This window comes from Macaca thibetana, chromosome Y, assembly GCF_024542745.1.
Source record: "Macaca thibetana thibetana isolate TM-01 chromosome Y, ASM2454274v1, whole genome shotgun sequence".
Lineage (NCBI taxonomy): Eukaryota > Metazoa > Chordata > Mammalia > Primates > Cercopithecidae > Macaca > Macaca thibetana.
In genome coordinates this window covers 10,537,785-10,565,252 of record NC_065599.1, presented here as the reverse complement: position 1 = coordinate 10,565,252, position 27,468 = coordinate 10,537,785, and the positions used below count along the sequence as shown (strand labels likewise).

Genomic DNA, 27,468 nt, shown 5'->3' with positions numbered 1-27,468 from the left:
TTTTGAAGACTGTGCAGTCTTCAATTTTTACAATTTATCATCTTAAAGATTAGGAAGTGAAATAAATGACTTGTATATAACATCACTGCAATTCTCTATTTGAAGTTCCATTAATAACATTTCTCTTCAGAAAACAAACTACTTAGATAATTTTCAATTCAGTACATTATTATGCATATCACATAATTTTATTTAAAAATCATTTTATGTAGAGTGAGATAAACCAGATTTTGATTGCCGATGTGGTGTGAAGTATACAACTAGTGTTACACATCCTAATTTGTTTGCTAATATGGTCTTCAAAAATTTATCTTTTTTAATGTAAAGAAATTTTCATATAAAATTCCCTTTATTTGGTTTGGGTTTCAGTGATTGTACATGTTCATAAATTTTTATTTCATCAACGATTTTAACTGATGTGTAAATTTCATTTTTAAAAAAGATTTGGCATACTATAATTTCAATTTTCTGTAAAAGGAAATATAATCCCTATTTACTTGCCAATTTGTATGAGTAAATGAGCAGTTCCTACCTTATTCAAGAATACTCATTCATAATATATTGTCTCAAATGATTGATAGGAAAATTTAAGTTTCATTCAACACAAAGACATGAATAATGTTTAAAACATTTTATTGTCTACTATTGGTACAGTTTTAGTTACAGAATTTGCTAAGTTAAGTGATTTTAAGCAAAAATCATTGTGTGCTTGTGTCATCCCTGAAAGCAACTGAAGTGTTTACTTCAGTTCTCCTCTGATATTCTGATCTTTTAATCCTGAAAAAAATAGCAAAAGGAACAATTAAATAATTTACAAATGTTTCTAGTGAGTACCATTTACAATACATGTATGCCTTCACTTTTGTCAAAACAATGTACAACCATTTAAGTTGAACTCTGTAATTTCCAAAGTTTCTTTGTTCTTTCATTGTCATTAGATACTAGGTGTCCATGAAGCCATCTTCTACCTTCAGAACACTTAAAGCCTATTATTTTATAACAAAATAACAATTGTCCAGGTTCCAAGCTCATAATGCTATTTTATTTTTCATAAAACAACTCTAAGAAACTGTCAGTATTTATACTGAAATTTTACAGAAAAAGAAACTGAGTTTTAAAGAGTTCAAACTATCTGCCCAAAGTCACCTTTCCATAAATAGCTTTGTCAAGGTGTTAGCACATTATAAAGTCCATGGTGTTAATTCGTAATAAGGAGATAAATAAATGCATTTTCTATGCACAGAGAGAACATGTGCTTTAGAGTAGAATAGCCAATGATAGACATCAGATTACCTAGGATTAAATCAATCTCGTTTCTTTTTTTTTTTTTTTTTTGAGGCAGAGTTTCACTCTTGTTACCCAGGCTGTAGTGCAATGGTGCAATCTTGGCTCACTGCAACCTCCACTCCCTGGGTTAAACAATTCTCCTGCCTCAGCCTCCCTAGTAATCGGAATTACAGGCATCTGCCTCCACGCCCAACTAACTTTTTTTTTTCCCCTCTTCATATATTTAGAAGAGATGTGGTTTCACCATGTTGACCAGGCTGGTCCCAAACTCCTGACCTCAGGTGATCCACTTGCCTGGGCTTCTCAAAGTGCTGAGATTACAAGTGTGAGCCACCTGACCCAGCCTCAATCAATTTTCAAAAATTCTGCCCCATATTCTCTGTAAACATGCTCACAGTTATGAAGCCATTTATGACATATAGTATGACTTTTTAATTCAGAAGTTATCACATTTATACCTGGACAGATGCTTCAAAATGATATGATTTTATCATTTTCCCCCATTTAAAAGAAAAGAAAATACTCATATATTTGAAGTAACTTTTACAATAGTGCCTCCTTTTTGAGAGTAAAGCCAGAACTTGAACGTAGCTGTCCTGGCTTTCTATCCTGGTCATTTCCACCTCACTTTTCTATTCTTCTCAGTAGTAAATCATCAATAGCTTGTATAAATTGGAATTACAGTTGGATACATATAAGTGATAGAGTCACATAATCTCATATACATAGAAATAAGACTTTATGGATGTGGATAAAGTTTGTTTTATTGATTATTCCCATTCATTTGTAAGTGCTTCTCATAATGGAAGATTCAGTGCTAAATTGAGGTAACTTCTTGTTAAAAGCTTAATATCTTTGGAATCTTAGCACTAAAAAGGACTCTAACAGCATGTTTAGTTTAGCTTTCTCCAAGTTAGATTGAAAACTACTGAAAACAGGAAACCTTCCTATAGGTTTTTCAAGAGATTTCCCATCTACCTTTTGTAGCTTGTTCAAATATTTGCACTCTAAAAATTACTCACCCCATCTTATCTTAAGCCTTCAAGGCAATTATAGCCTTTTCTTGCTAGTCAAATCTTTGAAATGAAAGAACTGATATTCCCTTATGCTGTTGCCCTTAAAATTAAGAGGGTTTAATAATATATTTTTCTAGTAATGGGTTTTCATAATTTATACTCTGGTAGAAATTCAATAATAATAAAATTTAAAGCCACCATGAAAACTGTGGTCTTAATTACCAAGCCACTTAGATACATTTGTTTATAGTGTAAAGACACAACATATTGCTTGGACTAATAGAATCATAGACCTGTAACTACGACAACTCTAGACCCTGAGTTGTTGGACCCCTTAGAACTCTGGGGCCAACTTTGCTACACCATTTTAACAGGATTTGCATTGTAGTGGCTTCAAGGTATACTCACCACTTCCTCCTGCTTGGTCTTGTCTGTTGCTGGCCAAGCTTCCAGAGTCAGATCAGGAAGTATGGGGGGCAGGGGCTGCATGGGGAACATCGGAGGCAGAGGTGGCTGTGGCAGCAGGGGCTGCATGGGGTGCACAGGTGGCTGGGGCTGCATGGGCTGGTGAGGCTGTGGCTGAACAGGCTGGGGCTGGTAGGGCTGCTGGGCGGGCGGAGGGAGGTTTGGCTGGTGGTGTTGGGTTGGAGTCATGGAGTGTTGGCCAGGAACGGGCATCATTGGTTGTTGGGGGAGCACGGGCTGCTGAGCTGGCACCACTGGGATGTAGTGATGAGGCTGCAGGGTGTGAGTCGGGGGGTGCTGTTGGGACAGCACGGGGATGATTTGGTGGTGCAGCCATCCACCCATGGGCTCGTAACCATAGGAAGGGTACTGGTGAGAAACAGAGAGGCAGGTTTACCATTGGCTCAGGTGACTCCAACCAGAGAAGCAGCAGTGTTTTCTTTGCCATTATGGCCCCAGGAATATTTTATTTTTCCTCTGCAAAAATTTGTAACTGTGTACAGGATATGATTTTTTACAAACTAAATTTCCCATTAGTGTCTGTATGTGGAGTACGCATAGTGTTTTCTGAAAATGGGAATTTAAATGCATGCCTAATAATTTCAGAGAAGAACAAAATGTCTACGTACTGGTGGTCTTACCATGCTCTGGTACCACTTCAAAGGGGTGAGCACCTTAAGAGAAAGATGTATTAGAGTCCATTTGATTTAATTTACTTTTATCCAATGTAGAAATTCACTGATGCAGTATGAAATATAGACTCACTAAAGCAGTCCTGTCAACACTGATAGCCTGAGAACGTGAGTTCTACAAAAGAAAGAAGGTAAACATTTGTCGGGTGCTTCCTGTGTGTCAGGCACTGTGTTTATATCCATCACACACATTCTTCATCTTTTCTCATATGCTAGGAGACAAGTATTATTACTCTCACTTGTTAGATGAGGTCATGGGAAGTTAAAGAGATTCATTAACTTGACTGAAGTTATAAAGGGAGTAAATCTATTTATTTTCATAGCTCCTGCTCTTCATTGTAAGAGCAAAGCAAACATAAAATTATGCCATAATAATGTGACATAATGTTAATTTCATCTTTCCTTTGATGTCACAATGGGAAAAAAAAGGTGCAAACACTGTCCCTCATCCTAAAAACACAGATTTACTGATCAAATTTGTCAGTCTTTTAGGTGTAACAGAACACCTTGCATCAGATTCTTACTAACATTTGTCAGCAGCTTGTGTAAGTAAATAAACTCAAAGATTATTACCTGAACCTGTGAGAGAAGTAAGAATTTTATTCCTTTCTGAACAGTATATATTGGTTAACCTTAGGTTTGGGGATTCTTTTTCTAGTAATACAGCATTTAATCAATAAAAAATTAATTACCTTGCTCATATTATACCTGACAAAGCAGTTTTGTAACTGTTAACTATATTACTGTCCAACATTTTGAAATGTGAATATTACAGTAATTTCCCTCATCCAAATGAGGAAACTGGGGTTCCAAAGAGAGGAAATTATTTCCCCAAAGTCAGTAATTTTACCTAATCTTTACATTTCACCAGATGGGATAGAACCAAGCTGGTCAGTCAGAGTTGACTTTTTGCCCTTTCATGGAATCTTCCTGAGCAGTGGTTCATGATGAATAAGCTTACAGCCATATTTAGGAGGAGACAGTCAATCCGAGTAATCAGGCAGGAGGGTGGCTGGAACAACACAGGCTTGAGACCAACCATCAGAGCTTAAACTGGGAAGCTGATGGTAGGAACTGTAAAATTGGGACCACTTGAGAAAGCACTTCATTTGGCATGAAGAGTCAACCCACTATTCTTCACAGAACCCAGGGGACTGTTAATGCAAACAGTGATCAAAATTAGTAAAGAGAAAAATTACCTCATAGCTGAAGTTGATATAACCAGGGTGCCCAGGATGAGGTGGTAGCTTTTATAGGGAGGAGGCGAGGAGAATAGAAAGAGAGAGGAAGGGAGAGTGTGAAGGAAGGGAAGAGAGAGTAAGAGATTAAGTCAATATGCAATTGTTCACATTAAGAGAGACTAAAATTACTTTTAAAAAATCTGTATAATATAGACTATATTTAAGGTCTGTTTTTTGTTAAAATAAATGTGCTATGTAGGAGGGGAGACCTCTTATTTTAAAGAGGTCTAGAATAGCTAAATGATTGTTCCTAGGGTTATAGTCTTAAAGTTGGAGACCTGGAAGCAGAAACCAGGACACATTTATTCTCCAGTGATCAAACAACATCCTTCTCCCACCCCAGTGTTGTCAATGAATTCTACCTTACCCTGTCTAACAGTTTACTTGCTGATAAAACTCACCCCATGTTGGGGAGTGAAGTGTGTTTCTTTTACACAGTAAAGAAATATCAACAAGCAGAGAATTGTCTCACAAATATTCCCTTGTAGATCAGGAGGTGGTCAAATACTTTAAGTATCAAAGGGATTTGTCATAATTGACATGCAAAGTAAACAACACATCCAAACAACAAAAGAAACCACAAGATGGAAATTAATGAATGCCAGAACAAGATGGGTGCAGAAAGTAGAAACTTTATAAATCCCGTGGAAAAATGAAAGAGTTTATTTAGGCCAGTCTTTTTCATCATTCTCCCCGTGTTTTTATGGCAGAAAAATTTTAAGTTAAAAATAAAAGGCTACCTGAGTGATTATCTGAATCAGGACTGTCTATCCTCTCTAAGGTGCGCGCCAAGTGTTTGGTGCCTGCATTGTGGAACTCTAGTTGTGCCTGGGGTCCACATGAAGGAAAAGAGAGACAATCATGAAGAAAGTCTCCCTCAGACATTGACCTCATTTAGGACTGGCTATATTATATTATTTAAAAATTCTCACATTCCATAGGAGGGTTTATTCACTCTTATCTGAATGTGAATGGTTTTATTCAGGTCCTATACCCTCTTGATCGAGAGCAGGAAAAGGGCTGAATTTGTAATGCTGGCACTCTTGAGAAGACTAGGGATTGCCACAGTGCAGGATTTCAGGAAGGCAGAGCACAGAATCTTGGCTTTGTGCACGAGAGAGGAAGAGAGGAGGTAGGTGTGGAAGCTTGCTGGCTTCTGGTTGTATCAGCTGCTCTTTATGCCACCAAAAAGTAAATGCAGGCTGCTTGGCATGCATGTGTTCTAAGTTCTTTCCCTTTATGCACCTGTATCTAGATAGAGTGGGTCTGACATCTGGTGTTTAATACATCTGAATATAAAATATATCACTATATATTGAGTGTAGGCGGGATCCTGGGCAACCACAAGAAAGCCACATACTTATCAGATGCACCCAAAGGGGTAGGACTTCTGAGATTAGTTAAGATGGTTCTAGAAGTGGATTCCTAACACAGAAATCTTACCCTTTGACGGATAACAACTGTAATCTGTGGAGGGGAAGAAGAGATCTGGAGACTTGAGAGGAGCTGGGTTTTAGACCAAACGGGCATTTTGGTAATATTTTTATAAGGCTGATGAAGCACTTTCTCTGGAGACCTTTCAAGAGTCCTTTTCAAAAGTTTCCTCCAGGCCAGCATTGTGGCTTACGCCTGTCATCCCAGCCCTGTGGGAGGCCGAGGCAGGTGGATCATAAGGTCAGGAGATGATGTTTGGGTGAGGGGGAAGGGACAAGATGGAGGAAGGTTAACAAGAAGGCACAGTCCCTGTTGCTTCCGGGTTCTTCATCAACAACTTGCCGGCTAGGGAAAGTGCAGCCCGCCCCAAGGAAAATGCAGATCAACTGAGCATGCACCAGGTGAGGTCAATCCAGAGAAATGGAAACTTACCCAGCCACGTCTACTGAGACGCCCCTATCACGCCCCTATCCCGCCCACTGCACCCCCTACCACCGCACCCCCCCTACCACCGCACCCCCCCCCCCCCCACCCTCTTCCAGTGCCAATGCATAAAAGTCCGCCTCAGGCAGGGAGTCCACGTGACTTCTTTGGCGCCTGCATTCATGGACCGGAGAACCTCACCAGAAAGGCCAGCGGGACTGCCCTGGCCGCTTTTCCTGTGGACCAGTGAACCTCGCGGGAGAGTGCGTGCATATTTGCAGATAAAAAGGCTGCCACTTTCTTCGCTCGTTTTGGCCTTTATTGATATTTAGTCTTTGCGTTATTAATAATAGTAATAAAAAAACAAAACAGTCAAGACCAGCCTGATCAACGTGGTGAAACCCTGTCTCTACTAAAAATACAAAAAATTAGTGTGATGTGCTGGCACATGCCTATAGTCCCAGCTACTCAGGAGGCTGAGGCAGGAGAATCACTTGAACATGAGAGGTAGAGGTTGCAGTGAGCTGAGATCGTGCCACTGCAGTCCAGGCTGCGGGACAGAACGAGACTCCGTCTCAATAACAACAACAAGGAAAAAAACACAAAAAAACCAAAAACTTCCTCCATCTAGAAACGGTGGTGATATTTACAAGCGAATAGTGTCAACTGAAACTCCTGGGAAGCTTGTAAAAATACAGACTCCTAGGCCAAACCCCAGTTGTACCAAATCAGAACCTCTAGTGGAGGTATCTCAGAAGCTATTTTATTTAATTACTTGATTTATTTTTAAATTTTTGTGTGTACATCATAGTTATATATATTCATAGTGTACAATATGATGTTTAGATACATATTTACAATGTGGAAAGATTAAGTGAGGCTAATCAATGGAACACTATAGCCTTAAAAAGGAAGAAAATCCTGTCATTTACAAAGATGTGAAAGAGCATGAAAGACATTCTGCTAAGCAAAATAAGCTAGGAAGAGATAATCTGTTTTCACTCCTCAAAGTGTTTCTTCAACACAAATGTTTTGGGGCCTCTCAGCTTAAACTGTTTTAAACCCTAAAGTTTCCCAGCTAGGGGACAGATTCTTATTTCCACATTTGTAAATTGGACACGACTTATGCTAAGAATCTTTTACTCACAGGCATGGCAAAAGCTGCTCCCACAAGGCAGGCAAACAAAATCCACGTCCCCATTTCTTGATGGTTCTGAAATGAAAGTCAACAACTGCTTTTCTCATCTCTTCTCAGACATGTACATCATAAAGCTATCTTAAAAAACATAATCTGCTTTTCTCATCTCTTCTCAGACATGTACATCATAAAGCTATCTTAAAAAACATAATCTGCATTTGTCCATGGGTAGCAAGTAGGATATTCTTTGCCAGGTTAATTTGTTCATGTTTGATTTCAAGTTCTCAGTCCATTTTATTATTTTGGAGTCAAAGTAGTTAGCATAAAATCATTTTTCATTTAGGTTGGAAACTGAACAAGTTTAGGAAAATAAATCATGTCGTTATGTAATTTGGAATGCCATATTCCTGTCTGTCTGTATGGTCCCCTAAAGCCATACAAGCTAGGTATAATTTGTAATTAATAATTAAAGGAACAAAGTTGGCTTTTAGGGTTCAAGAGCCCATCAGGGTAGGTATTTACCCATTACTACACAGCATTTTATCACTTTAAAATGAGCAGCTGAGAAATATTTCTTGTATTACCCATCTAGGTATTGATACTGTTAAAAACAAAGACTGATGATTTGAGGGAAAAAATGTAAGTTATTTGCCAAAATAGATTAAGAAATGACAGGGATTTCCAGCCTTGTAGAACTTCAGGCAAGTGAAATGTCTGAGCTCAGGGGGTCTGCATAGCAAAAGATAAGGTTAAACAGAAAGGCAAAGAAAACAATGATCTGTGTATTTATTGATTCTTCAGTAAGTTTTGGATAATTTATATCTCAAAGATTCTATTTTTATTTCATGGTATCTTCCCTTTAATATATGTTCTAATTTAATTACTCTACAAATTAGAGATGTGAGATATGAATTAAAACTTGTCCACTTAGACATATGCACAATGCTTCATGGCTCAAATTATTGACTAACTTTAAAAATCTTTAAGTAAAAAGACATTAATTTTGGTTAAGACAGTGAATATAATATTTAGTAATGCTGATATGAGTACTACATTGATGTTCTATCCTAAATGTGTGTTATTAAATAAAATAATTTTTAAAAGAGATAAAGTTTTAGATGATAGTTTTAGTATGAAATAAGGTATTATTTGATGTATATAACAAAAAAATCTGTTCAAATAATAAAGACAGCCTTGAAGTATTATTTCAATTTAGTTTACAAGTAATTAAGATAAATATTTGTTGTGAGTTTGACTTCCAGGAACTCCTTTTGAGTTCTAAAATTAAAATTTAAATACACGTGTAGACAAATACTTTGACGCATTATAAAGTAAAAAAAGATTACGTAATGAGAGTCAAATTTAATCATAATCCAATAGAAGTAACTGATTCTTAACAGCATAAAGTATTAGAAACATGGAATTTATTAGCATCTATTAAATATGAATTACAGAAAAGAATTAAGCAGAATAAAAAGAATACAAAATAATGTGTAAAATCCACATACCTTTAAATATATTCAGAGAAACTTTCTTTGTGCAACACAGGGAGGCTTGGTCCTATAGATTTTCTTTAAGTATGGGCTCAATTTATATCCTTCAAGGTATCTACAATAACCAATCACATTTGTGAAGAAAAAATATGTTGAATGTGACTAAAAATTCCTGTATCATCATAATTTTTTTGCAACCATGGCTAAATATAAGGTAGTATATTGTGATTAGTCCATATAGTCCTTCATTATAGTCAATAATATGTTTAACAGGCAAAAGGAGCTTCATTGCACTGTTTTTAAGTCAGCAAATTTGTAGCTTGCACATGCCAAAACATTCAGACTTATGTTTAAGAGGGTCTTATGTCATTGCCTGTGATCGTTTAAAATTTTTAAATCACTACAGCTCTATGTTTTGCTTTCCTTAAAGGTATGTCCTTTGTTCCCTCTAGCTACTCCTTTATCACCACTGTGTTGTTCAAAAAAGGGCCAAAAGTCTCTCTGGTGTGATCTGCAACTATTTATTATCTAAACAAATTCAAGGTTATCCTAGTAGCAAAACTTTTATGCATGATCTAAAAGGCAAGACCCGAAGGATTTTACACATTAGACAGCACACACAAAAATATATTTAAATACTTAGGAACACCTATCATAAGGCATATTGCCCTGGCTACTTCATCCTACATAGCATATCAACCTTTCTAAGTATGATGGCTCTTTTTTGCCCATGTACTTCTAGCACATTTCTGCTTTCTTTCATGCATGAACCAGATTTTCTTTTTCTTTAGTGTCTCTTTAATTGAATTGTTTTCTTATTTTAGTAAGCTCTACTTTGCCTAAGCAACAACAACAAAAATCTTTTCCTCTCTGAGAACTGTGATCTGTCTATCAAAAGCATGCTTTTTTATAACCCTTTCATCTTAGTGAACCACATAAATTTATTATTTTATATCTGATCAATTAAAAATAAATTTTTAACTAGCATCGAGATAATTAGTGAGTCTATCAATATTAAATTAATAAAGGACATAGTAATACCCAGATACAACTAATATTATAGCTCAGTCTCTTTGAATAATTAGCTAATATTTATAAACTTTTTGCATATGAATATTGTACAGTACAGATGAGCAAAATTTGAAGAATTAAATTCAAGGACAAAATATGTATGAAAAGCATGCGTATAATAGTTAATGCTATGATATAAATGTGTGTGGGTTCACCTTACCCAACTTTCATCAGGGGACAACCTTTAAGTTACTTAGCTTGTCTGAGCCAACTTTCTTCATATATAAACTGGGAACAGTAACAAAACTCTTTTAATAGAATTAGCATGAAAATTAGAGAGGGACATCGTTAGTAAATGGAACGTTATTTATTACCTGTCCTAATTCACCATATGGCACTTAGAAATTTTTTAAAGATGAAAATAAGATTCTAGGATGAAGTAGGGATATTAGTAAGAAATGGATAATTTTTATGAAGAAAGGTAAATCAAGCTAAAAGGAAGAAAGATAAACCTATCACCTTCTACTTCTTCCTATACAGAAAGATGTAGAAGATTATAAAGGGCAACATAGATGAGTTAAAGTGAACGCAGAATATAGTTCTAAATGCCAGCTGTGCCCAGGGTGTATATGTATTTATGAATATATTTATTAGTGAATTGTGTATTGAAGGTAAGAAGAATACTCATTGAAGGAAATTGTAAAAGTAAGTTTTAAGAAAACAGGCTTTAGCTTATTTGTAGACAAGGGGTAAGAGAGGGAGTAAAAGGAGAGAGAAGGGAAGTATAACCCATGTTCTCCTTCAATTTATTTTATTTTATTTTATTTTATTTATGTTTATTGAAGTTCTTAAGAGGATTTAAGAAATTTTTCTACAAAATTATGGGTGATCTCTTCTAAAGAAATGATTGAAAACAAAAAGTAGAGGTCTTGTGGCCTTAACAATGTATTTTATTATGTTGTTTCATATTTTTGAATAAGAAGTTATATATTTGTTCAATGTAAACAACAGAATGCTTGCTTCTAATTCACTGTGGAGAATTGTCCAGAGTTTGATGACCTGTATCTCAAAAACAATGTGATTCCTTCTATTTCTCCCAACTGAATATTCTAATTCATACAATCTTAACATATGGATAACTCTGCTTGAAATCTCTCCATTTAGGTCTCCGTTAAAAATTTAAAAATTATCAGCTGTTTTGGAAGAGAGAACAACATTTCAGTAGAAACTTTTTTACATAAACAAAAATTTCATTTATGAATAAGTTGAATTAAAAAAAATATAATTTATTGTATTGACTACTTCCTGAGGGAGAGGATCAAAATAGCTGATTAGATGTTGCTAACATGTACCACTTCCATAGAGAGAAACCCAAATAGCAAGTGATACTCACACTTTCAACACATTGTCTAAGAGAGAATCCTGGGGTTGAACAGACAAGTGATAAGAATAACTGCAAGCGCTTAAAAAAGGGCTTAAGGTAGCTTGCCCAGCCGGGAACTAAGAGAATCTCCTAAATATGGAAAAAGAGTAAAAGACAAACCCCCAGGGTTCCACCCTTCTGCAACAGGGTTTTGTGATATTGACTATTGGAAATACCCTTGATCCGTGTGTGCCTCAGGATTAACACAGGGAGGGACCTAGGCATTGCACAGAGACATTGCTCCAGAAAGGAACACACCTAGAATCCCACAGACATGAGCCCAGAGCAGCTATAGCGTGGCACCATTCTAAGAACCTTCATGCTAGGATCTACTCCTGCCCAGAGGGCAGACTGAAATGGCTACTGCCACTGGGCCAAAAAGGAAGAAGAGAAAAGGGACCACTAGGACAATCCTTACCATATTGCTACAGCATGCTGTAGGACCAGGGTGTGATAAGTTAGCAGTCCTCACAACTTCTTACTCATGAAACTCACCAGAGAGAAACCCTGCCCTTTCTGGTCGTGGGTTCTTGGCACCATCTTGAGAATTTAGGGTTGGGCTGTGCTCCACACTGGGGCTGAGTCCAAACAGACATGGCTGTAGCTACCATATGACCAGGAAAGGACAGGTGAGACCAGACTGTTAGACAAACATAAGACAATTCCCACCACTCTGCTGTGGGCTACTGTGAGACTAGGGCATGAAGAGTCTTAAGTCTCCACAGCTTCTTTAGCTTCTTACCCATGCCGTTCCACCTGAGAGGCCCCCGCTTCCTGGTGTTTGGCTCATAATGCACCAACCATATCATCCCACAGTAGAGCATTCCTCTAGTAATGCCTCTGTCTGTCACAGCCAGTGTGTGAAGACACTACCAGGACCCTGAGGAGAAGCACCAGAGCCAGGGCTCTAGTATGTTATCCAGGAGCCGAGAAATATCCTGACCCAGCCCATCACCAATGGCATCTGATCCCTTCAGGGATCTGAAGGGTCTGAAGGCCAGGGTCTGAAATCAGACTGACCCAACCTACTGATATTGCCATAGAGAACACCCATCCATTCATACTACCAGCAAGCCAAAGAACTGTACTACCCAATCCATCACAGCTACCAGCAACACCAACATGGGCTTCTGGGTCCCAATGTGTTCCTCCACCACTGCTACTGCCGTCACCCATACACCAGCTGGACAGGGGCCCAAGAATCCACCTAGTCACCTGAACCACTTTTCTTACTACCAGTGTCTAAGTAAGCCATCTGGTGGTCCAAGAATTGACTTTCCAGGACACAGTAACATTGGTGCCTGTTTAAGCTGCATTGATGCCTACAAACAGGGACGCTTTTGATGTACCAATGCCACTGGGAGCATTAACTCATCTGGTATCATATTCCCCAGAAAAACTTCACCATAACTTCAACTAATAACCATACCCTAAGCCACTGGGCAAATCAGAGATACCACTGAACTTGTTTAGTGCTAAAGAAGTCATACAGAGATTACACAACTGCAGGTACCCAAAATCAAAGCCAAATGTCTCAAATGTGCATATGTGTGTGTGTGCACGCATGTGTGTGTACCTTCAGGAAAAAGTTCTCACCTATCAGAGCAATTTCAAAAACTTGTAAGAAGCAACTGTTACGGGAGATGTGCAGATCCTAACACAGGGACACCGAAACAAGAAAAAGTAAGAAAATATGACATCACCAAAGGACCCCAATAATTATCTAGCAACAAGTCCTCTTTCCCCCTCTCAGGGATTTCCACAGGGACCTTTTACTGAGGATAAGATCATGACATGGTGCCAGGTTTCCCATGCACAACCCTCATTTTGGGTGAGCATTCCTGCCATACTTAGCTCAGGGTGTCCTTTCTGTAACAGCTCTATAACCCTTTGTCTGCCTACTTATGACCCCACAACAATAATACATTACCTTCTCTGAAGCTGATTTCTGGCACCTAGAGTTAAAATATATTATTTCTCTAATGAAAGGACTGACATTAAAAGTATTTCACTAGGTAACATATGCTGAGAAACAAAAATTCTCTTCAATAAATGGTGCTTGGAAAATTAAGGGAATGTGATAAATTCCCTTTGTAGCTAGACCAGGTGAGTCTAGTTAAAACCAAGATAGCTGAGCAAGTAACTTCAAAAAGACCTCAAGCCTCATCATAATCTCACTTTAATGCAAAATGACATTTCTGCCAGTGATACAACAGGTGACTAATCACCAAGGCAATGACCAGAACCACGAAAAGACAAATAAAGCAAAACTACAGTTCTGAAAAGTTTAAGCCCACTTTCTGAAAACACATGTTCTTTTTCTTACTTTAGTACAACCTGTAAAGATTTCTCAAAGAACTAAAAATAGTACCACTTGATTCGGCAATCCCACTACCTGACATCTACCCAAAGGAAAACAAATTATTGACTAGGCAATACAAATCCAACAAGATATCAAGATATATAATATGCCATGATCAGTTGGAATTTATTAGAGCAATGTGAGGATTTTTGAAATATGCAAAGCAATAAATGTAGTAAGTTACATCAGCCGAATGAAGAACAAATAAACATATAATCGTCTCAATGCAGAAAAATTTTTTTAAAAATTCAGTGTTCTTCTATTATTAAAAAATTAGCAATTTAGGCATAGAAGGAACGTAATTTTCCTGGTTCTTCATGCTTAAGCTTCCATTTGGAAATAAAGTCTTTTTTTTTTTTTAACTGCCAATGGATGTTCTATAAAATATCACCAGCAAATTAACATGTTATTATCCTCAGTTTTCCTTCCATGAGAAATGGCAATGATGCATTGTAGATGACATCAAAAGGGAACAGATGAGGTAGGTGAAGGAAACAGATTAGCTGATCAAGGAGCTAAATCAGAGGAAAGGATGCCTCAGGATATCAACACTCTTCAAATCCCTCTAATCTGGGAAGGCTCCATAAGAGAAATTAAACCTCAGTACTCCCCTACAGAAATATAATGGGTCACTTTTCAAGGGTATATATTTTAGCCCTCAGGATGGCTACAGTCAGGAAGGCAAACTCCACTTGCCAGCCTCCTTTAAAGTCCTTCACCAAGCTTTTCACCTGGGAAAAAATAAAACTTATCAATGTGGCCAGAGATTGTTTTCAAGAGAGAATTTACTAAAATCAGTCAAGCAAGTTGTTAATGCTTGAGAAGTCTGTCTTAAAAATAATACCCTGAACAGGTGACTCCTTCTGCCTCAAACCCAAAGAATAGGGGAAGACTCTCAAATAGACTTCACCCACATACCAGAGACAAAGGGCATACCTGCTAGTATGGGTAGATACCTTTGTTAACTTGGTAGAGGTATTTCCATACTATAATGAAAAAGTCTCTGAGGTAATAAAAGTGTTCGTTAATTAAATAACTCCCTGCTTTGTCTACCTAAGTATCTTCAAAGTGACAATGGGCCCTCATTAAAGGCAGCTGTCACACAAGGGCTTTTAAAAATACTAGGTCTACACAATATCATCTGTATTGTGCTTGGTTATCCCAATCCTCAGGAAGGGTAGAGAACACTGATATTATCAAGAAACATCTCAGGAAATTGTCCTAAAAACTCACTTTTTTTGGGTCACTCTTCTTCCCATAAGAATAAGAAATACCCTTTCAAAATTAGGTCTGAGTCCTTTTGAGATTCTGTATGGACAGCCTTCCATTAACCAATGATTTTCTATCAGATCAGGAAACCTCAGCGGTAGTTAGGCATGTAACTTCTCTGACTCACTTCCAACAGGAATTAGCGCAATTGACAAAAGCCCAACCCCAGAAAATAGGGCCACCTCTATTTCACCCAGAAGATTTAGTATCGGTATGAAGGGCCTTATACTGTTCTTCTTTCAACCCCCTCAGCAATAAAAGTTACAGGAACTGGCTCCTGGATACATCACATACAAGTCAAAGCCTGGAGAGCTGTGGGAGCAACCCCTGACAGTTCAGAGCAATGTCCTGAATATCAATGTGAAGAAGTAAGAGAGCTTAAGCTGAAAATCACAAAAGGTAAGTAACTGAGTGAGAGCTACTCATTTTACTCAGTCTTGCCCCTTCTTCTCCAAATACTTTTTGTTGTTTCTACATCTTCCTTTAAGCCAAATAGTAGAATTTCTTTTTGATGGAAATTATTTACTATGCCACCCTTGCAGGAATTGCTATACTCACTCTACTATTTGCTGTAGAACTATATATATACAGAAGCACCAGTGTGGAATATCAGACAGAGCATCTCAATTACTGTAGCATTTTGGTTAATGATTATTCTCATAGCAGGAATGGTGGTTACTAACAGGAAGTAAACATGAGTGTTTTACTATCACTAAGTCTGTTGGGACTTTTTATCAGACTTAGTAATATGTCACACCTTTTAGCCCCTACAGTATCTGCCATGGCCCATTTATACAAAACTAACTGTTGGGTTTGTTCTAAGCAGTTTGTTCAGTTCAGTGACACTGAAGAACTTTACAATGACCTGGAACTGACCTGTCTTAGGATTTCCTTTGTTGACTTTACATTTATTTGTTAAAGACTTATCAAGCATAAGTGGGACATGGTATGGGAGAACTTTCAACTGGGTGACTAACCCTTCTCTGGAGAACACTCTGCCCCCAGTGCCGAAGAACACTCTCCCCAAAGAAATAGTAGAGTACAACCAGCTGAAGAAAGAATTTCAGAGCTCAGAGACAGGGACTTTGAGTCAATTCAGACAAAAATGAAGAAAAAATATTTTTTAATGAACGAAACCTATAAAAAACATGAGATTATGAATGAGACCAAATCTATGACTCATTGGCATTCCTGACAGAAAAGGAGAGTAAGCAATTTAGAAAACATATTTGAGGATACAGTCCATAAAAACTTCCCCAATCTTACTGCCTCAATGGGCATGCTAATTCAAGAAATACAAAGAACCCCTGAAAGATACTATACAAGATGACTATCCCCAAGGCACACAGTCATTAGATTCAATAACATCAATACAAAAAAAATTGTAAAGACAGGTGAAAAGAAAGATCAAGTCACTTATTAAAGAAACCCTATTAGACTACCAGAACAACTGTTAGCAGAAATCTTACAATCTCAAACAGATGGGGGCCTGTTTCTCAGCATCCTCAAAAAAAAAAAAAATCAAAAAATTTCATATCCTGCCAAACTGAGCTTCATAAGTGAAGAAGAAATAAAATCCTTATGAAATGAGGAAACAGTAAGGACATTTTTTAACACCAGACTACACTTACAAGAGGTATTTAAGGGAATGTTAAACATGGAAACAAAATATTAGTATCTGATACTACACAAGTGAAACAGAAAGAGTTCCCTTGTTCCCCTCACAGAGCATGAAACTGGGGAGTGGCTTGCTTCTTTATTGCTCCCCTGGTCAAATCCCTAGAGGGAGCAGGGAGGCAGGCAGTTTGTGGGAAGCATTTTTGCATTCTGACCTCATGGCAGCAGGTAGTGTTGAGTGTTTACATCTCCTGAAACCCAAGTGGGCATGTGTGGCAACTGTGTTAATCAGCTTAATTAGACCCTCTGCCTTATCACAAGGACAGAGAGCTTTCTATATCCTGGATTCTTGCCCTAGTGTACCGGAAAAATTGGATCACATGGGTTGGAGGATGTGTGCAAGGCTTTATTGAATGGAACTAGCTCTCAGTGAGGTGATGGGGAGGCCAGAAGGAGGATGGCGTGGAAAGATGGCCTTCCTCTGGAGTTGGGTGGTCCAGCGATCAGACTTTTCTCCCACAACCCCCAACCAAATTCATGCCTTCCTGCCATTGATAGCCTGCTGGCATCTGCTGGTGCCTGTCAGTGTGCTCTTCTACTCCTCTGCTTTTCCCAATACCCAGCTGCTTGTTTGTTAGAGTCTAGGGTTTTTTGTTTATTTGTTTGTATTTTTTTAGATGGAGACTCGCCCTGTGGCCCAGACTAGATCTCGGCTCACTGCAACCTTCTTGGGTTCAAGTGATTCTCCTGCCTCAGCCTCCTGAGTAGCTGGGATTACAGGCGTACACCACCATGCCCAGGTAATTTTTTTTTTTTCTTGAGAGGGAGTCTGGCTCTGTCACCCAGGCTGGAGTGCAGTGGCATGATCTCGGCTCACTGCACGCTCCACCTCCCATTCTCCTGCCTCAGCCTCCTGAGTAGCTGGGACTACAGGCACTTGCCACCCACGCCCGGCTGATTTTTTGTGTTTTTAGTAGAGATGGAGTTTCACCATGTTAGCCAGGATGGTCTTGATTTCCTGACCTTGTGATCTGCCCACCTCGGCCTCCCAAAGTGCTGGGATTACAGGCGTGAGCCAGGGTGCCCAGCCCAGGTAATTTTTTTTGTATCTTCCGTAGGGACAGGGTTTCACCATGTTGGCCAGGTTCATCTTGAACTCCTGACATCGTGATCTGCCTGCCTTGGCCTCCCAAAGTGCTGGGATTACAAGCGTGAACCACCATGCCCAGCCGTTGGAGGGGTTTTTATGGACACAGGATGGGACCTGCGGCAGACTGGTTTTGGAAAAGCATCATTTGAGTGTGAAAACAGGAGTGCCTATCCTCACTTAGATCCATGTGTATAGGCCCAAGAGTGGAACCCTGAATGCTGACCCTGCCCTTTTCTTTCTTCCTCTCTTTTTTTTTTTCTTTTTCTTTTTATTTATTTATTTTTTTGAGACAGAGTCTTGCTCAGTCACCCAAGCTGGAGTGCAGTGGCGCGATCTTGGCTCACTGCAAGCTTGGCCTTCTGGGTTCACACCATTCTCCTGCCTCAGCCTTCCTGAGTACCTGGGACTACCGGCACCCGCCACCACGCCTGGCTAATTTTTTTTGTATTTTTAGTAGAGACAGGATTTCACTGTGTTAGCCAGAATGGATTTCACTGTGTTAGCCAGAATGGTCTTTATCTCTTGACCTGGTGATCTGCCCGCCCTGGCCTCCCAAAGTGCTGGGATTACAGACGTGAGCCACTGCGCCCTTCTGTGACCTGTCCTTTTCTAACCAGCACTTCTCTGCTCTTCTCCCCTATCAAAAAGTAAAATCGAAATCAATACCATGAAGATCTCTCAAAACTATGTGAAAATATGAAAATTAAATAACTTACTCCTTAATAACTCTTGGGAGAACAATGAAATTATAGCAGGAATGAAAACGTCCTTTAAAGTTAATATAAAGAGACAAAAAATTACTTCAGTTTTGGGATACAGTGAAAGCAGTATTGGCAAGAAACTTTATAGTGCCAAATACCTTCATCTAGAAGTTAGAAAGATCTGAAATTAAGGATATATCACACCTAGAAGAAGTGGGGAGAAAGAATAAACCAATCCCAAATATAGCAGAAGAAAAGAAATAACTGAAATCAGGGAAGAACTGAATGAAATTAAAATGAAAAGCCCATACAAAAGATTAATGAAGCTGGGTTGTTATTTCCAAGTAATAAAAAAGTTTGATTTACCACCAGCTAGATTAGCAACAACAAAAAGGTTCCAAATAAGTATAATCATAAGTGACAAAGATGTCATTACAACTAATTCTATAGAAAACCAAAACTCTTCAAAAACTGTTAGAAATACCTTCATGCAAGCAATTTAGAAAATCTAGAGAAAATTGATAACTTTCTGGAAATACACACTTCCAGGAAATAAGTAAAAACTTGAATATATCAGTCAAAAGTTAAAAATTTAAATCAGTAATAAAAGACCTACCAGGCAAAGCAAATTCCCTGGACCAGATGTATTTGAAGCCAAAGTCTGTCTATCAGGGGTAATTTTTTCTTTTCTTTTCTTTTTTTAAAGACCGGTCATGGTGTCTTACGCCTGTAATCCAGCACTTTAGGAGGCCAGGGTGGGCAGATCTCTTAGCCAGGGTTAGAGACCAGCCTAGCCAACATAGTGAAAACCCATTTCTACTAAAAATACAAAAATTAGCCGGGTGTGCTGGTGGGTGCCTGTAATCCCAGCTACTCAGGAGGCTGAGCCATGAGAATCACTTAAACCTGGGAGATGGAGGTTCAGAACGTGAGGAGAAATCATGCCACTGCATTTCAGCCTGGGCAACAGAGTGACTCTATCTCCAAAAAAAAAAAAAGTAACAATTAGACTGAAACTATTCCAAAAATTGAGGAAGAGTGGCTCCTTCCTAACTCACTCTGTGAAGCCAGCATCATCCTTATACCAAAAATTAGCAAAGATACAAGAAAAATGAACTTTTTAGTTTTATATTCCTGCTGAATATAAACATAAAAACCCTCAACCAAATAGTAGCAAACCAAACCTGCATTACATCAAAAAGTTAATTCATCATGATCAAATAAACTTTATTCCTCACGTACAGAGTTGGTTCAGCATACCCACATCAATAAGTATAATTCACTGCATAAACATTATCAAAAACAAAAATCGTATAATTTAAAAAAGCCATATATGGCCAGGTGTGGCAGCTTACACCTTTAATTACAGCTCTTTGGGAGGTTGAAACAGGCAAATCACTTGAGGTCGGAAGTTTGAGACGAGCCTGGTCAACATGGTGAAACTTCGTCACTTCTAAAAATATGAAAAGTAGCTGGGCATGGTGGTGGGTGCCTGCAGTACCATCTACTTGAGAGGCTGATGTAGGAGAATTGCTGGAATGCGGGAGGTGGCAGTGAGCTAAGATCACACAACTGCACTCCAGCCTGGGTGTCAGAGCAAGTTGTTGTCTCAAAAACAAAAAATAAACAAACAAAAAGCCATATTTGACAGACCCACATCTTGTATCATACTGAATGGGGAAAAGCTGAAAGCCTTTTAACTGAGATCTAGAACATGACAAGGATTCTTACTGTCACCACTGATATTAAACATTGTACTAGGGGTGTTAGCTGACATCAGATTAATTCAATCAAAATTACAATGATATATCATCATTTGTTATTGCCTATGTTTCATCCAAAAGATGGACAATAATAAATGCTGGTAAGGATATGAAGAACAGGGAACCCTTGCACACTGCTGATAGAAATGTAAGTTAGCACCATCACTATACAGAACACTTTGGAAGTTTACCAAAAAACTAAGAATAGAGCTACTACATATGATCCCACAACCTCATTGTTATATATACTTCCAAAATGCAAAATTAGTATATGAAAAAGATACATGCACTCTTATGTTTGTTGCAGCACTGTTTAAAAGCCAAAATTTAGAAGCGACCTAGGTGTTCAATAGATGAAGTGTGTTACTTACACACCATGGGGCACTATTTAGCCATGAAAAATGAGATCTCGTTATTTGCAACAGTGTGAATGGAACTGGAGCTCATTATGTTACGTGAAATAAGCCAGGCACAGAAAGACAAACATCACATGCTCTCACATTTTTTGTGGAATGTAAAAACCAAAACAAGTGAATACATGAAGATAGAGAGTAGAATGGTTACCAGAGGCTGGGAAAGGTATTAACAGAGTGGGGAGGAGGTAGGGATGATTAATCGGTACAAAAAAAATCACATAAAAGAATGAATAAAACCTAGTATTTGACATTACAGCAGAGTGACTATACTCAAAATAATGTAACTGTACATTTAAAAGTAACTAAACTAGTGTAATTGGGTTGTTTGTAACACAAAAGATAAATGCTTTAGAGGATAGATACCTTATTATCCATGATGTGATTACTATGCATTGTATATCTGCCTACAAATATTCATGTACTTCATAATTATATATACCTATTATGTATCCATAAAATTAAATAGTAAAAAATTAACATTTGATAGGTGCTGAAAAAGCTTTGGATAAAACCCAACATTCCTTTATAATAAAACCCCTCAATAGACTAAGTATCTGTCTAAAGGAACCTACCTCAAAATAATGAAAGCCATCTGAATCAGCAACAGCAGAAAATATTCTCCTTGAGAACTGGAACAGGACAAGGGTGCCCACTCTCACTGTTCCTCCTAAAGATAGTACTGGAATTCCTAGCCAGAGAAAGCATGCAAGAGAAAGAAATAAAAGGCATTCAAATAAAAAAAATAAGTCAAACTGTTTCTTTGTTGATGATGTAATTCTGTACTTAGAAAACCTCATCCAAGGGTCAACAGCCTCAAACACCAAAACTACACAAACTCATGAAGATGAAAAAAAATCAATGAAAACATCCTGAAAACCCCAAAGGCCAGAGTGCCTTTTCTACTCCAAATGACCACAGTGCCTCGAGGGCACAGACCTGGATGGAGGATCAGATAGATGAATTGACAGAAACAGGCAGAAAATGGATAATAAAAAACTATGCTGAGGTAAAGGAGCATGTTCTAACCCAATGTAAAGAAGCTAAGAACCTTAACAGAATGTTAGAGGAATTGCTAAATAGAATAACCAGTATAGAGAGGAACATGAACAACCTAATGGAACTGACAAACACAGAACAAGAACTTCATGAAGCACACACAAATATCAGTAGATAAATAGACCAAATGGAAGAATGGATATCAGAGTTTGAAGATCACCTTGGTGAAATAAGACACACAGACAACACAAGAGAAATAAGAACGAAAAGGAATAAACAAAGACTCCAAGACATATGGAACTTCGTAAAAAGGCTGAACCTGCAATTGACTGGAGTACCGGCAGGAGACAGGGAGAATGGAAATAGGCTGGAAAACACACTTCAGGATATTATCTAGGAGAATTTCCCCAATCTAGCAAGGCAGGGCAACATGCAAATTCAGGAAATACAGAGAAAACCATTATGATACCCCATGAGAAGATGAACTCCAAGGCACATAATCATCAGATTCTCCAAGGTTGAAATGAAGGAAAAACTGTTAAGGGCAGACGAAGAAAAAGACCAGGTCACCTACAAAGGTAAGTCCGTCAGACTAAAAGCAGACCTCTCAGAAGAAAAGTTTCAAGCCAAAACACACTGGGGACCAATATTCAACAGTCTTAAGGAAAAGAATTTTCAAGCCAGAATTTTGTATCCAGCTAAACTAAACTTCATAAGCGAAGAAGAAATAAAATTCTTTCCAGGCAAGCAAATGCAGAGGGATTTTATTACCACCAGGCCTGCTTTGCAAGAGGTCCTAAAAGAAGCACTAAATATGGAAAGGAAAAGTTAGTACCAGCCACTTGAAAAACAAAATATAAATACCAATGACACAGTAAAGAAACTGCATCAACTAGTGTGCAAAATAAGCAGTTAGCATCATGATGACAAGATCAAATTCACACATAACAATCTAACCCTAAATGTAAATGGTCTAAATGCCCCAATTAAAAGATATGGATTGGCAAATTGGATAATGAGTCAAGACCCATTCTTGTACTGTATTCAGGCAACTCATCTCACATTCAAAGACATGCATAAGCTTAAAATAAAGGAATGTAGGAAAATTTACCAAGAAAATGGAAAACAAAAAAAGGAGGGGTTACAATTCCATTCTCTGACAAAACAGATTGTAAACCAACAGAAAAGAGAAGGGCACTACATAATGGTAAAGGGAACAATTCAACAAGAAGAGCTATTTTAAATACATACGTACACAATACAGGATCACCCAGATTCATAAAACAAGTTCTGCAGACCTACAAAGAGACTTAGATTCCTATACAATAATAGTGGGAGATTTTAAAACCCCACTGTAAGTATTAGATTTATGAGAAAGAAAATTAACAAGGATATTCAGGACTTGTACTCAGCTTTGCATCAAGTGGAGATAGTAGACGTCCACAGAACTCTTTACCCCGAATCAACAGAATATATATTCTTCTCAGTGCCACATGGCACTTATTCTGAAATCGACTACATAACTGAAAGCAAAACACTCCAGCAAATGCAAAAGAACTTAAATAATAACTGTTTCTCATACCATAGTGCAATCAAATTAGAATTCAGGATTAAGAAATTTACTCAAAACCACACAATTTCATGGAAATTAAAGAACCAGCTCCTGAGTGACTCCTGGGTAAATAATGAACTTAATGAAGAAATCAGAAAATTTTTTGAAACCAGTGAGAACAAAGAGACAATGTATTAGAATCTCTGAGAAACAGCTAAAGCAGTGTTAGAGGGAGATTTATAGCACTAAATGCCCATATCAGAAAGCTTGAAAGATCTCAAATTGATACGCTAGCATCGTAATTAAAAAAGAGAGGCAAGAACAAACTAATCCATAAGCTAGCAGAAGACAAGAAATAATATCTCATTAAATGGAAAAAAGCTGAAAGCATTCCCTTTGAAACCCAGAACAAGGCAAGAATTTTTTTTTCTCACGACTCCTATAAAACGTAGTATTGGAAGTTCTGGCCAAGGCAATCAGACAAGAGAAAGAAGCAAAGGATATTCAAATACGAAAAGAGGAAGTCAAGTGTTCCCAGATGACATGATTTAGTATTTAGAAAACCCCATCATCTCAGCCCCAAAACTCCTTAAACTGATAAGCAACTTCAGCAAAGTCTCATGGTACAAAATTAATGTGTCAAAGTCACAAGTATTAGTTTACATCAGCAATAGACAAGTGGAGAGCCAAATCATGAATGAACTTCCATTCACAGTTGCTACAAAGGGAAGAAAATACCTAGGAATACAGTTCACAAGGGATTTGAAGGACCTCTTCAAGGAGAACTACAAACCACAGTGCAAGGAAATAAGAGAGGACACAAACAAATGGGAAAATCATTTCATTCTCAAGAATAGGAAGAATAAATATCATGAAAATGGCCATACCGCCCAAAGCAATTTTGAGATTCAATGCTATTCCCATCAAATTACCGTTGGTATTTTTAACATAGGTTTAAAAAACTACTTTAAATTTCATATGGAATCAAAGAAGACCTGGTACACCCAAGACAATCCTAAGCAAAATAACAAAGCTGGAAGCATCACATTACCTGACTTCAAACTATACCACAAGGCCACAGTAACCATAACAGCACAGTACTGGTACCAATACAGACATGTAGAGCAATGGGGTAGAAGAAAGACCTCAGAAATAAAACCACACATTACAACCATCTGATCTTTGACAGATCTGACAAAAACAAGCTATGGAGAAAGGATCTTCTATTTAAAAAACGGTGTTGGGAAAACTGGCCATCCATATGTAGAAAACGGAAACTGGACCCCTTCCTTATACCTTATACAAAAAAATAACTCAAGATGGATTAAGGATTTAAATGTAAAACTTAAAACTATAAAAACCATGAGAAGAGAACCTAAGCAATACCATTCAGGACATACGTATGGGCAAAAACTTCATGACAAAAACAACTGCAACAAAAGTCAAAATTGACAAATGGGATCTAATTAAAGAGCTTCTGCACAGCAAAAGAAACTACCATCAGAGTGACCAGGCAACCTACAGAATGGGAGAAAATATTTGCAAGCTGCTCATCTGACAAACTTTTAATATCCAGAATCTACAAGGAACTTAAATTTACAAGAAACAACCAAAAAGTGGGCAAAGGACATGAACAGACACTTGTCAAAAAAGACATATATGTGGCTGATACATATGAAAAGAAAAGCTCAACATTACTGATTATTAGAGTAATGCAAATCAAAACCACATGAGATACCATCTAATGCCACTTAGAACGGTGATAATTAAAAAGTCAAGACACAGGCCTGGTGCAGTGGCTCACGCCTGTAATCCCAGAACTTTGGGAGGCCGAGCAGGACAGATCATGCAGTCAGGAGACTGAGACCATTCTGGCCAACATGGTGAAACCTGTCTCTACTAAAAATACAAAAATTAGCTGGGTATGGTGACACATGCCTGTATTCCCAGCTACTTAGGAGGCAGAGACAGGAGAATCACTTGAACCCAGGAGCCGGAGATTGCAGTGAGCTGAGATCATGCCATTGCACTCCAGCCTGGCGACAGAGCAGACTCCATCTCAAAAAATAAAATAACAACAGATGCTGGTTGAGTCTGTGGAGAAATAGGAATGCTTTTACATTGTTGGAGGCAATGTACATTAGTTCAACTATTGTGGAAGACAGTGGTGATTCCTCAGGTATCTAGAACTGGAAATACCATTTGATCCAGCAAATCCATTACTGGGTATATACCAAAAGGAATATAAATGATTCTACTATAAAGACACATGCACACCTATATTTATTGCAGCACTATTTACAATAGCAAAGACATGGAACCAACCGAAATGCTCATCATAGACAGACTGGATAAAGAAAATGTGGTACATATGCAATATGGAATTCTCTGCTGCCTTAAAAAGAAATGAGATCATATTCTTTTACTGGGACATGGATGAAGCTGGAGCCATCATCCTCAGCAAACTAACATAGAAATATAAAACCAAATACCACATATTCTTAGTTGTAAGAAGGAGTTTAACAATGAGAACACATGAACACAGAGAGGGGAATAACACACACCAGGGCCTTTTGGTGGTTAGTGAGGTGAGGGGAGGGAACTTAGAGGATGGGTTTATAGATGCAGCAAGCCACCATGGCACATGTATACCTGTGTAGCAAACCTGCACATTCTGCATATGTATCCCATCTTTTTAGAAGAAATAAAAAAAATGGGCAAAAGATGTGAACAGACACTTTTCAAAAGAAGATACACATACAGCCAAAAAAACATAAAAAATGCTTAATTTCACCAGTCATCAGAGAAATGAGAATGAAATGAAATGAAAACCTCAACAAAATGCCATTCACACCAGTCAGAATGGTAGTTATTTATAAAATCAAATATAACAGATCCCAGTGAGACTGCCAAGAAAAAAAGAATGCTTATACACTGTTCTTGTGAATGTAAATTAGTTCAGCCATGTGGAAAGTAGTTTTGAGCTTTCTCAAAGAACTCAAAACAGAGCTATCATTAGACCCAGCAATCCCATTACTATATATCTGAAGGAAAAGAAATCCTCCTGCCAAAAAGACACATGCACTCATGTTCATAACAGCACTATTCACAGAAGAAAGACATGGAATCACACTAGATGCCAATAAATGGTAGATTGGATAAAGAGAATATGGTAAACATGTATCATGGAATAATACTTAGCCATTAAAAGAATAAAATCATGTCCTTCGCAACAACATGGATGCAGCTAGAGGCCATTATCTTAAGTGAATTAACAAAGAGACAGAAAACCAAATATTGCATGTTGTCCCTTGTAAGTGAAAGTTGAACATAGGACATACAGGGACAAGAAAATGAAAACAATAGATCCTGGGGACCACTAGAGGGCAGAGAGAGGGAGAGGGGAGCATGGGCTGAAAAAGTATCTGTTGGGTACTATGCTGACTACCTGGTTGATGGGACTGTCTGTACTTCAAACCTCACTCTTACCTATTAAACTCACATAAAAAAACCTGCAGTTGTATCTTCATTATGTTTTTAAAACTATAAAATATACTTAGGTGTATATTAACAAAAATGGCATTGCACAAATTAAAAATAAAAGGGAGTAGAATTAAGTGCATATTGAATATATTGTGATTTTTTTCTTTTTTTTTTTTTTGCTTCTAAAACTTCAGAGAAGTTAATAATATTTATAGCCCCATGAAGATCCTAGGAATGTTCATCTCAATTTCACAGTGGTTACTCTTTGTCTCATATCAGAATCTTGCCTTTAAATTTTATTGGGCTGACTTTTTTTTCTTTACAAATAAAATTTTCTGGTATTTCTTCTGGAAAAGCTGTTCTTAATACCCCTTTTCAACACAAATTCCTACAGCCTGGCCTATGGATCTCATAGTTGACTACCCTGTGAATTTATAATTTGTTCCTCGGGCATATGAAATTGGCAGATGTATTTTAACAATAATGAATTATGGTATTTTATAATGGTATTCCAGGATTGAGTTGTACTGTTCACT

The 27,468-nt window shown here is 37.8% G+C and overlaps 1 protein-coding gene and 1 long non-coding RNA gene across 4 annotated transcripts in view; one reads left to right on the top strand and one right to left on the bottom strand.

Annotated features, from left to right (window-relative positions):
• The window catches only part of LOC126947132 (uncharacterized), a 212,226-nt gene that overhangs the window by 77,562 nt on the left and 107,196 nt on the right, over window positions 1–27,468 (top strand). For both annotated transcript variants that reach the window (XR_007722938.1, XR_007722936.1), the window contains exon 2: window positions 15,507–15,653. This is a non-coding gene — a long non-coding RNA (uncharacterized LOC126947132). The remainder of the gene's footprint in view (window positions 1–15,506; window positions 15,654–27,468) is intronic.
• On the bottom strand, window positions 622–9,304 carry LOC126947119 (amelogenin, X isoform). Of its 2 annotated transcripts, XM_050777742.1 has the most exons (7): window positions 9,205–9,258; window positions 7,706–7,771; window positions 4,660–4,707; window positions 3,534–3,575; window positions 3,398–3,442; window positions 2,712–3,137; window positions 622–777 (listed from the first exon to the last, which is right to left on the bottom strand). In XM_050777742.1, exons 2-7 carry the CDS (start codon window positions 7,757–7,759, stop codon window positions 772–774), a joined length of 621 nt encoding a protein of 206 aa, XP_050633699.1. In that variant the 5' UTR covers window positions 7,760–7,771; window positions 9,205–9,258; the 3' UTR covers window positions 622–771. The 2 variants fall into 2 exon arrangements, with proteins under 2 accessions (XP_050633699.1, XP_050633701.1); XM_050777744.1 differs by lacking the exon at window positions 3,534–3,575 and having other exon boundaries at window positions 9,205–9,304.

What these genes read in the sequence shown, in the direction of transcription:
- LOC126947119 (XM_050777742.1), bottom strand. Translation starts at nt 7,759, where the DNA reads ATGGGGACGTGGATTTTGTTTGCCTGCCTTGTGGGAGCAGCTTTTGCC. An exon ending in ATATCAACTTCAGCTATGAG is followed by an intron (nt 3,576 to 4,659) that starts GTAATTTTTCTC and finishes TTTCTTTTGTAG; the next exon opens with AACTCACGTTCTCAGGCTAT. An exon ending in AGAGCATGGTAAGACCACCA is followed by an intron (nt 3,138 to 3,397) that starts GTACGTAGACAT and finishes GTTTCTCACCAG; the next exon opens with TACCCTTCCTATGGTTACGA.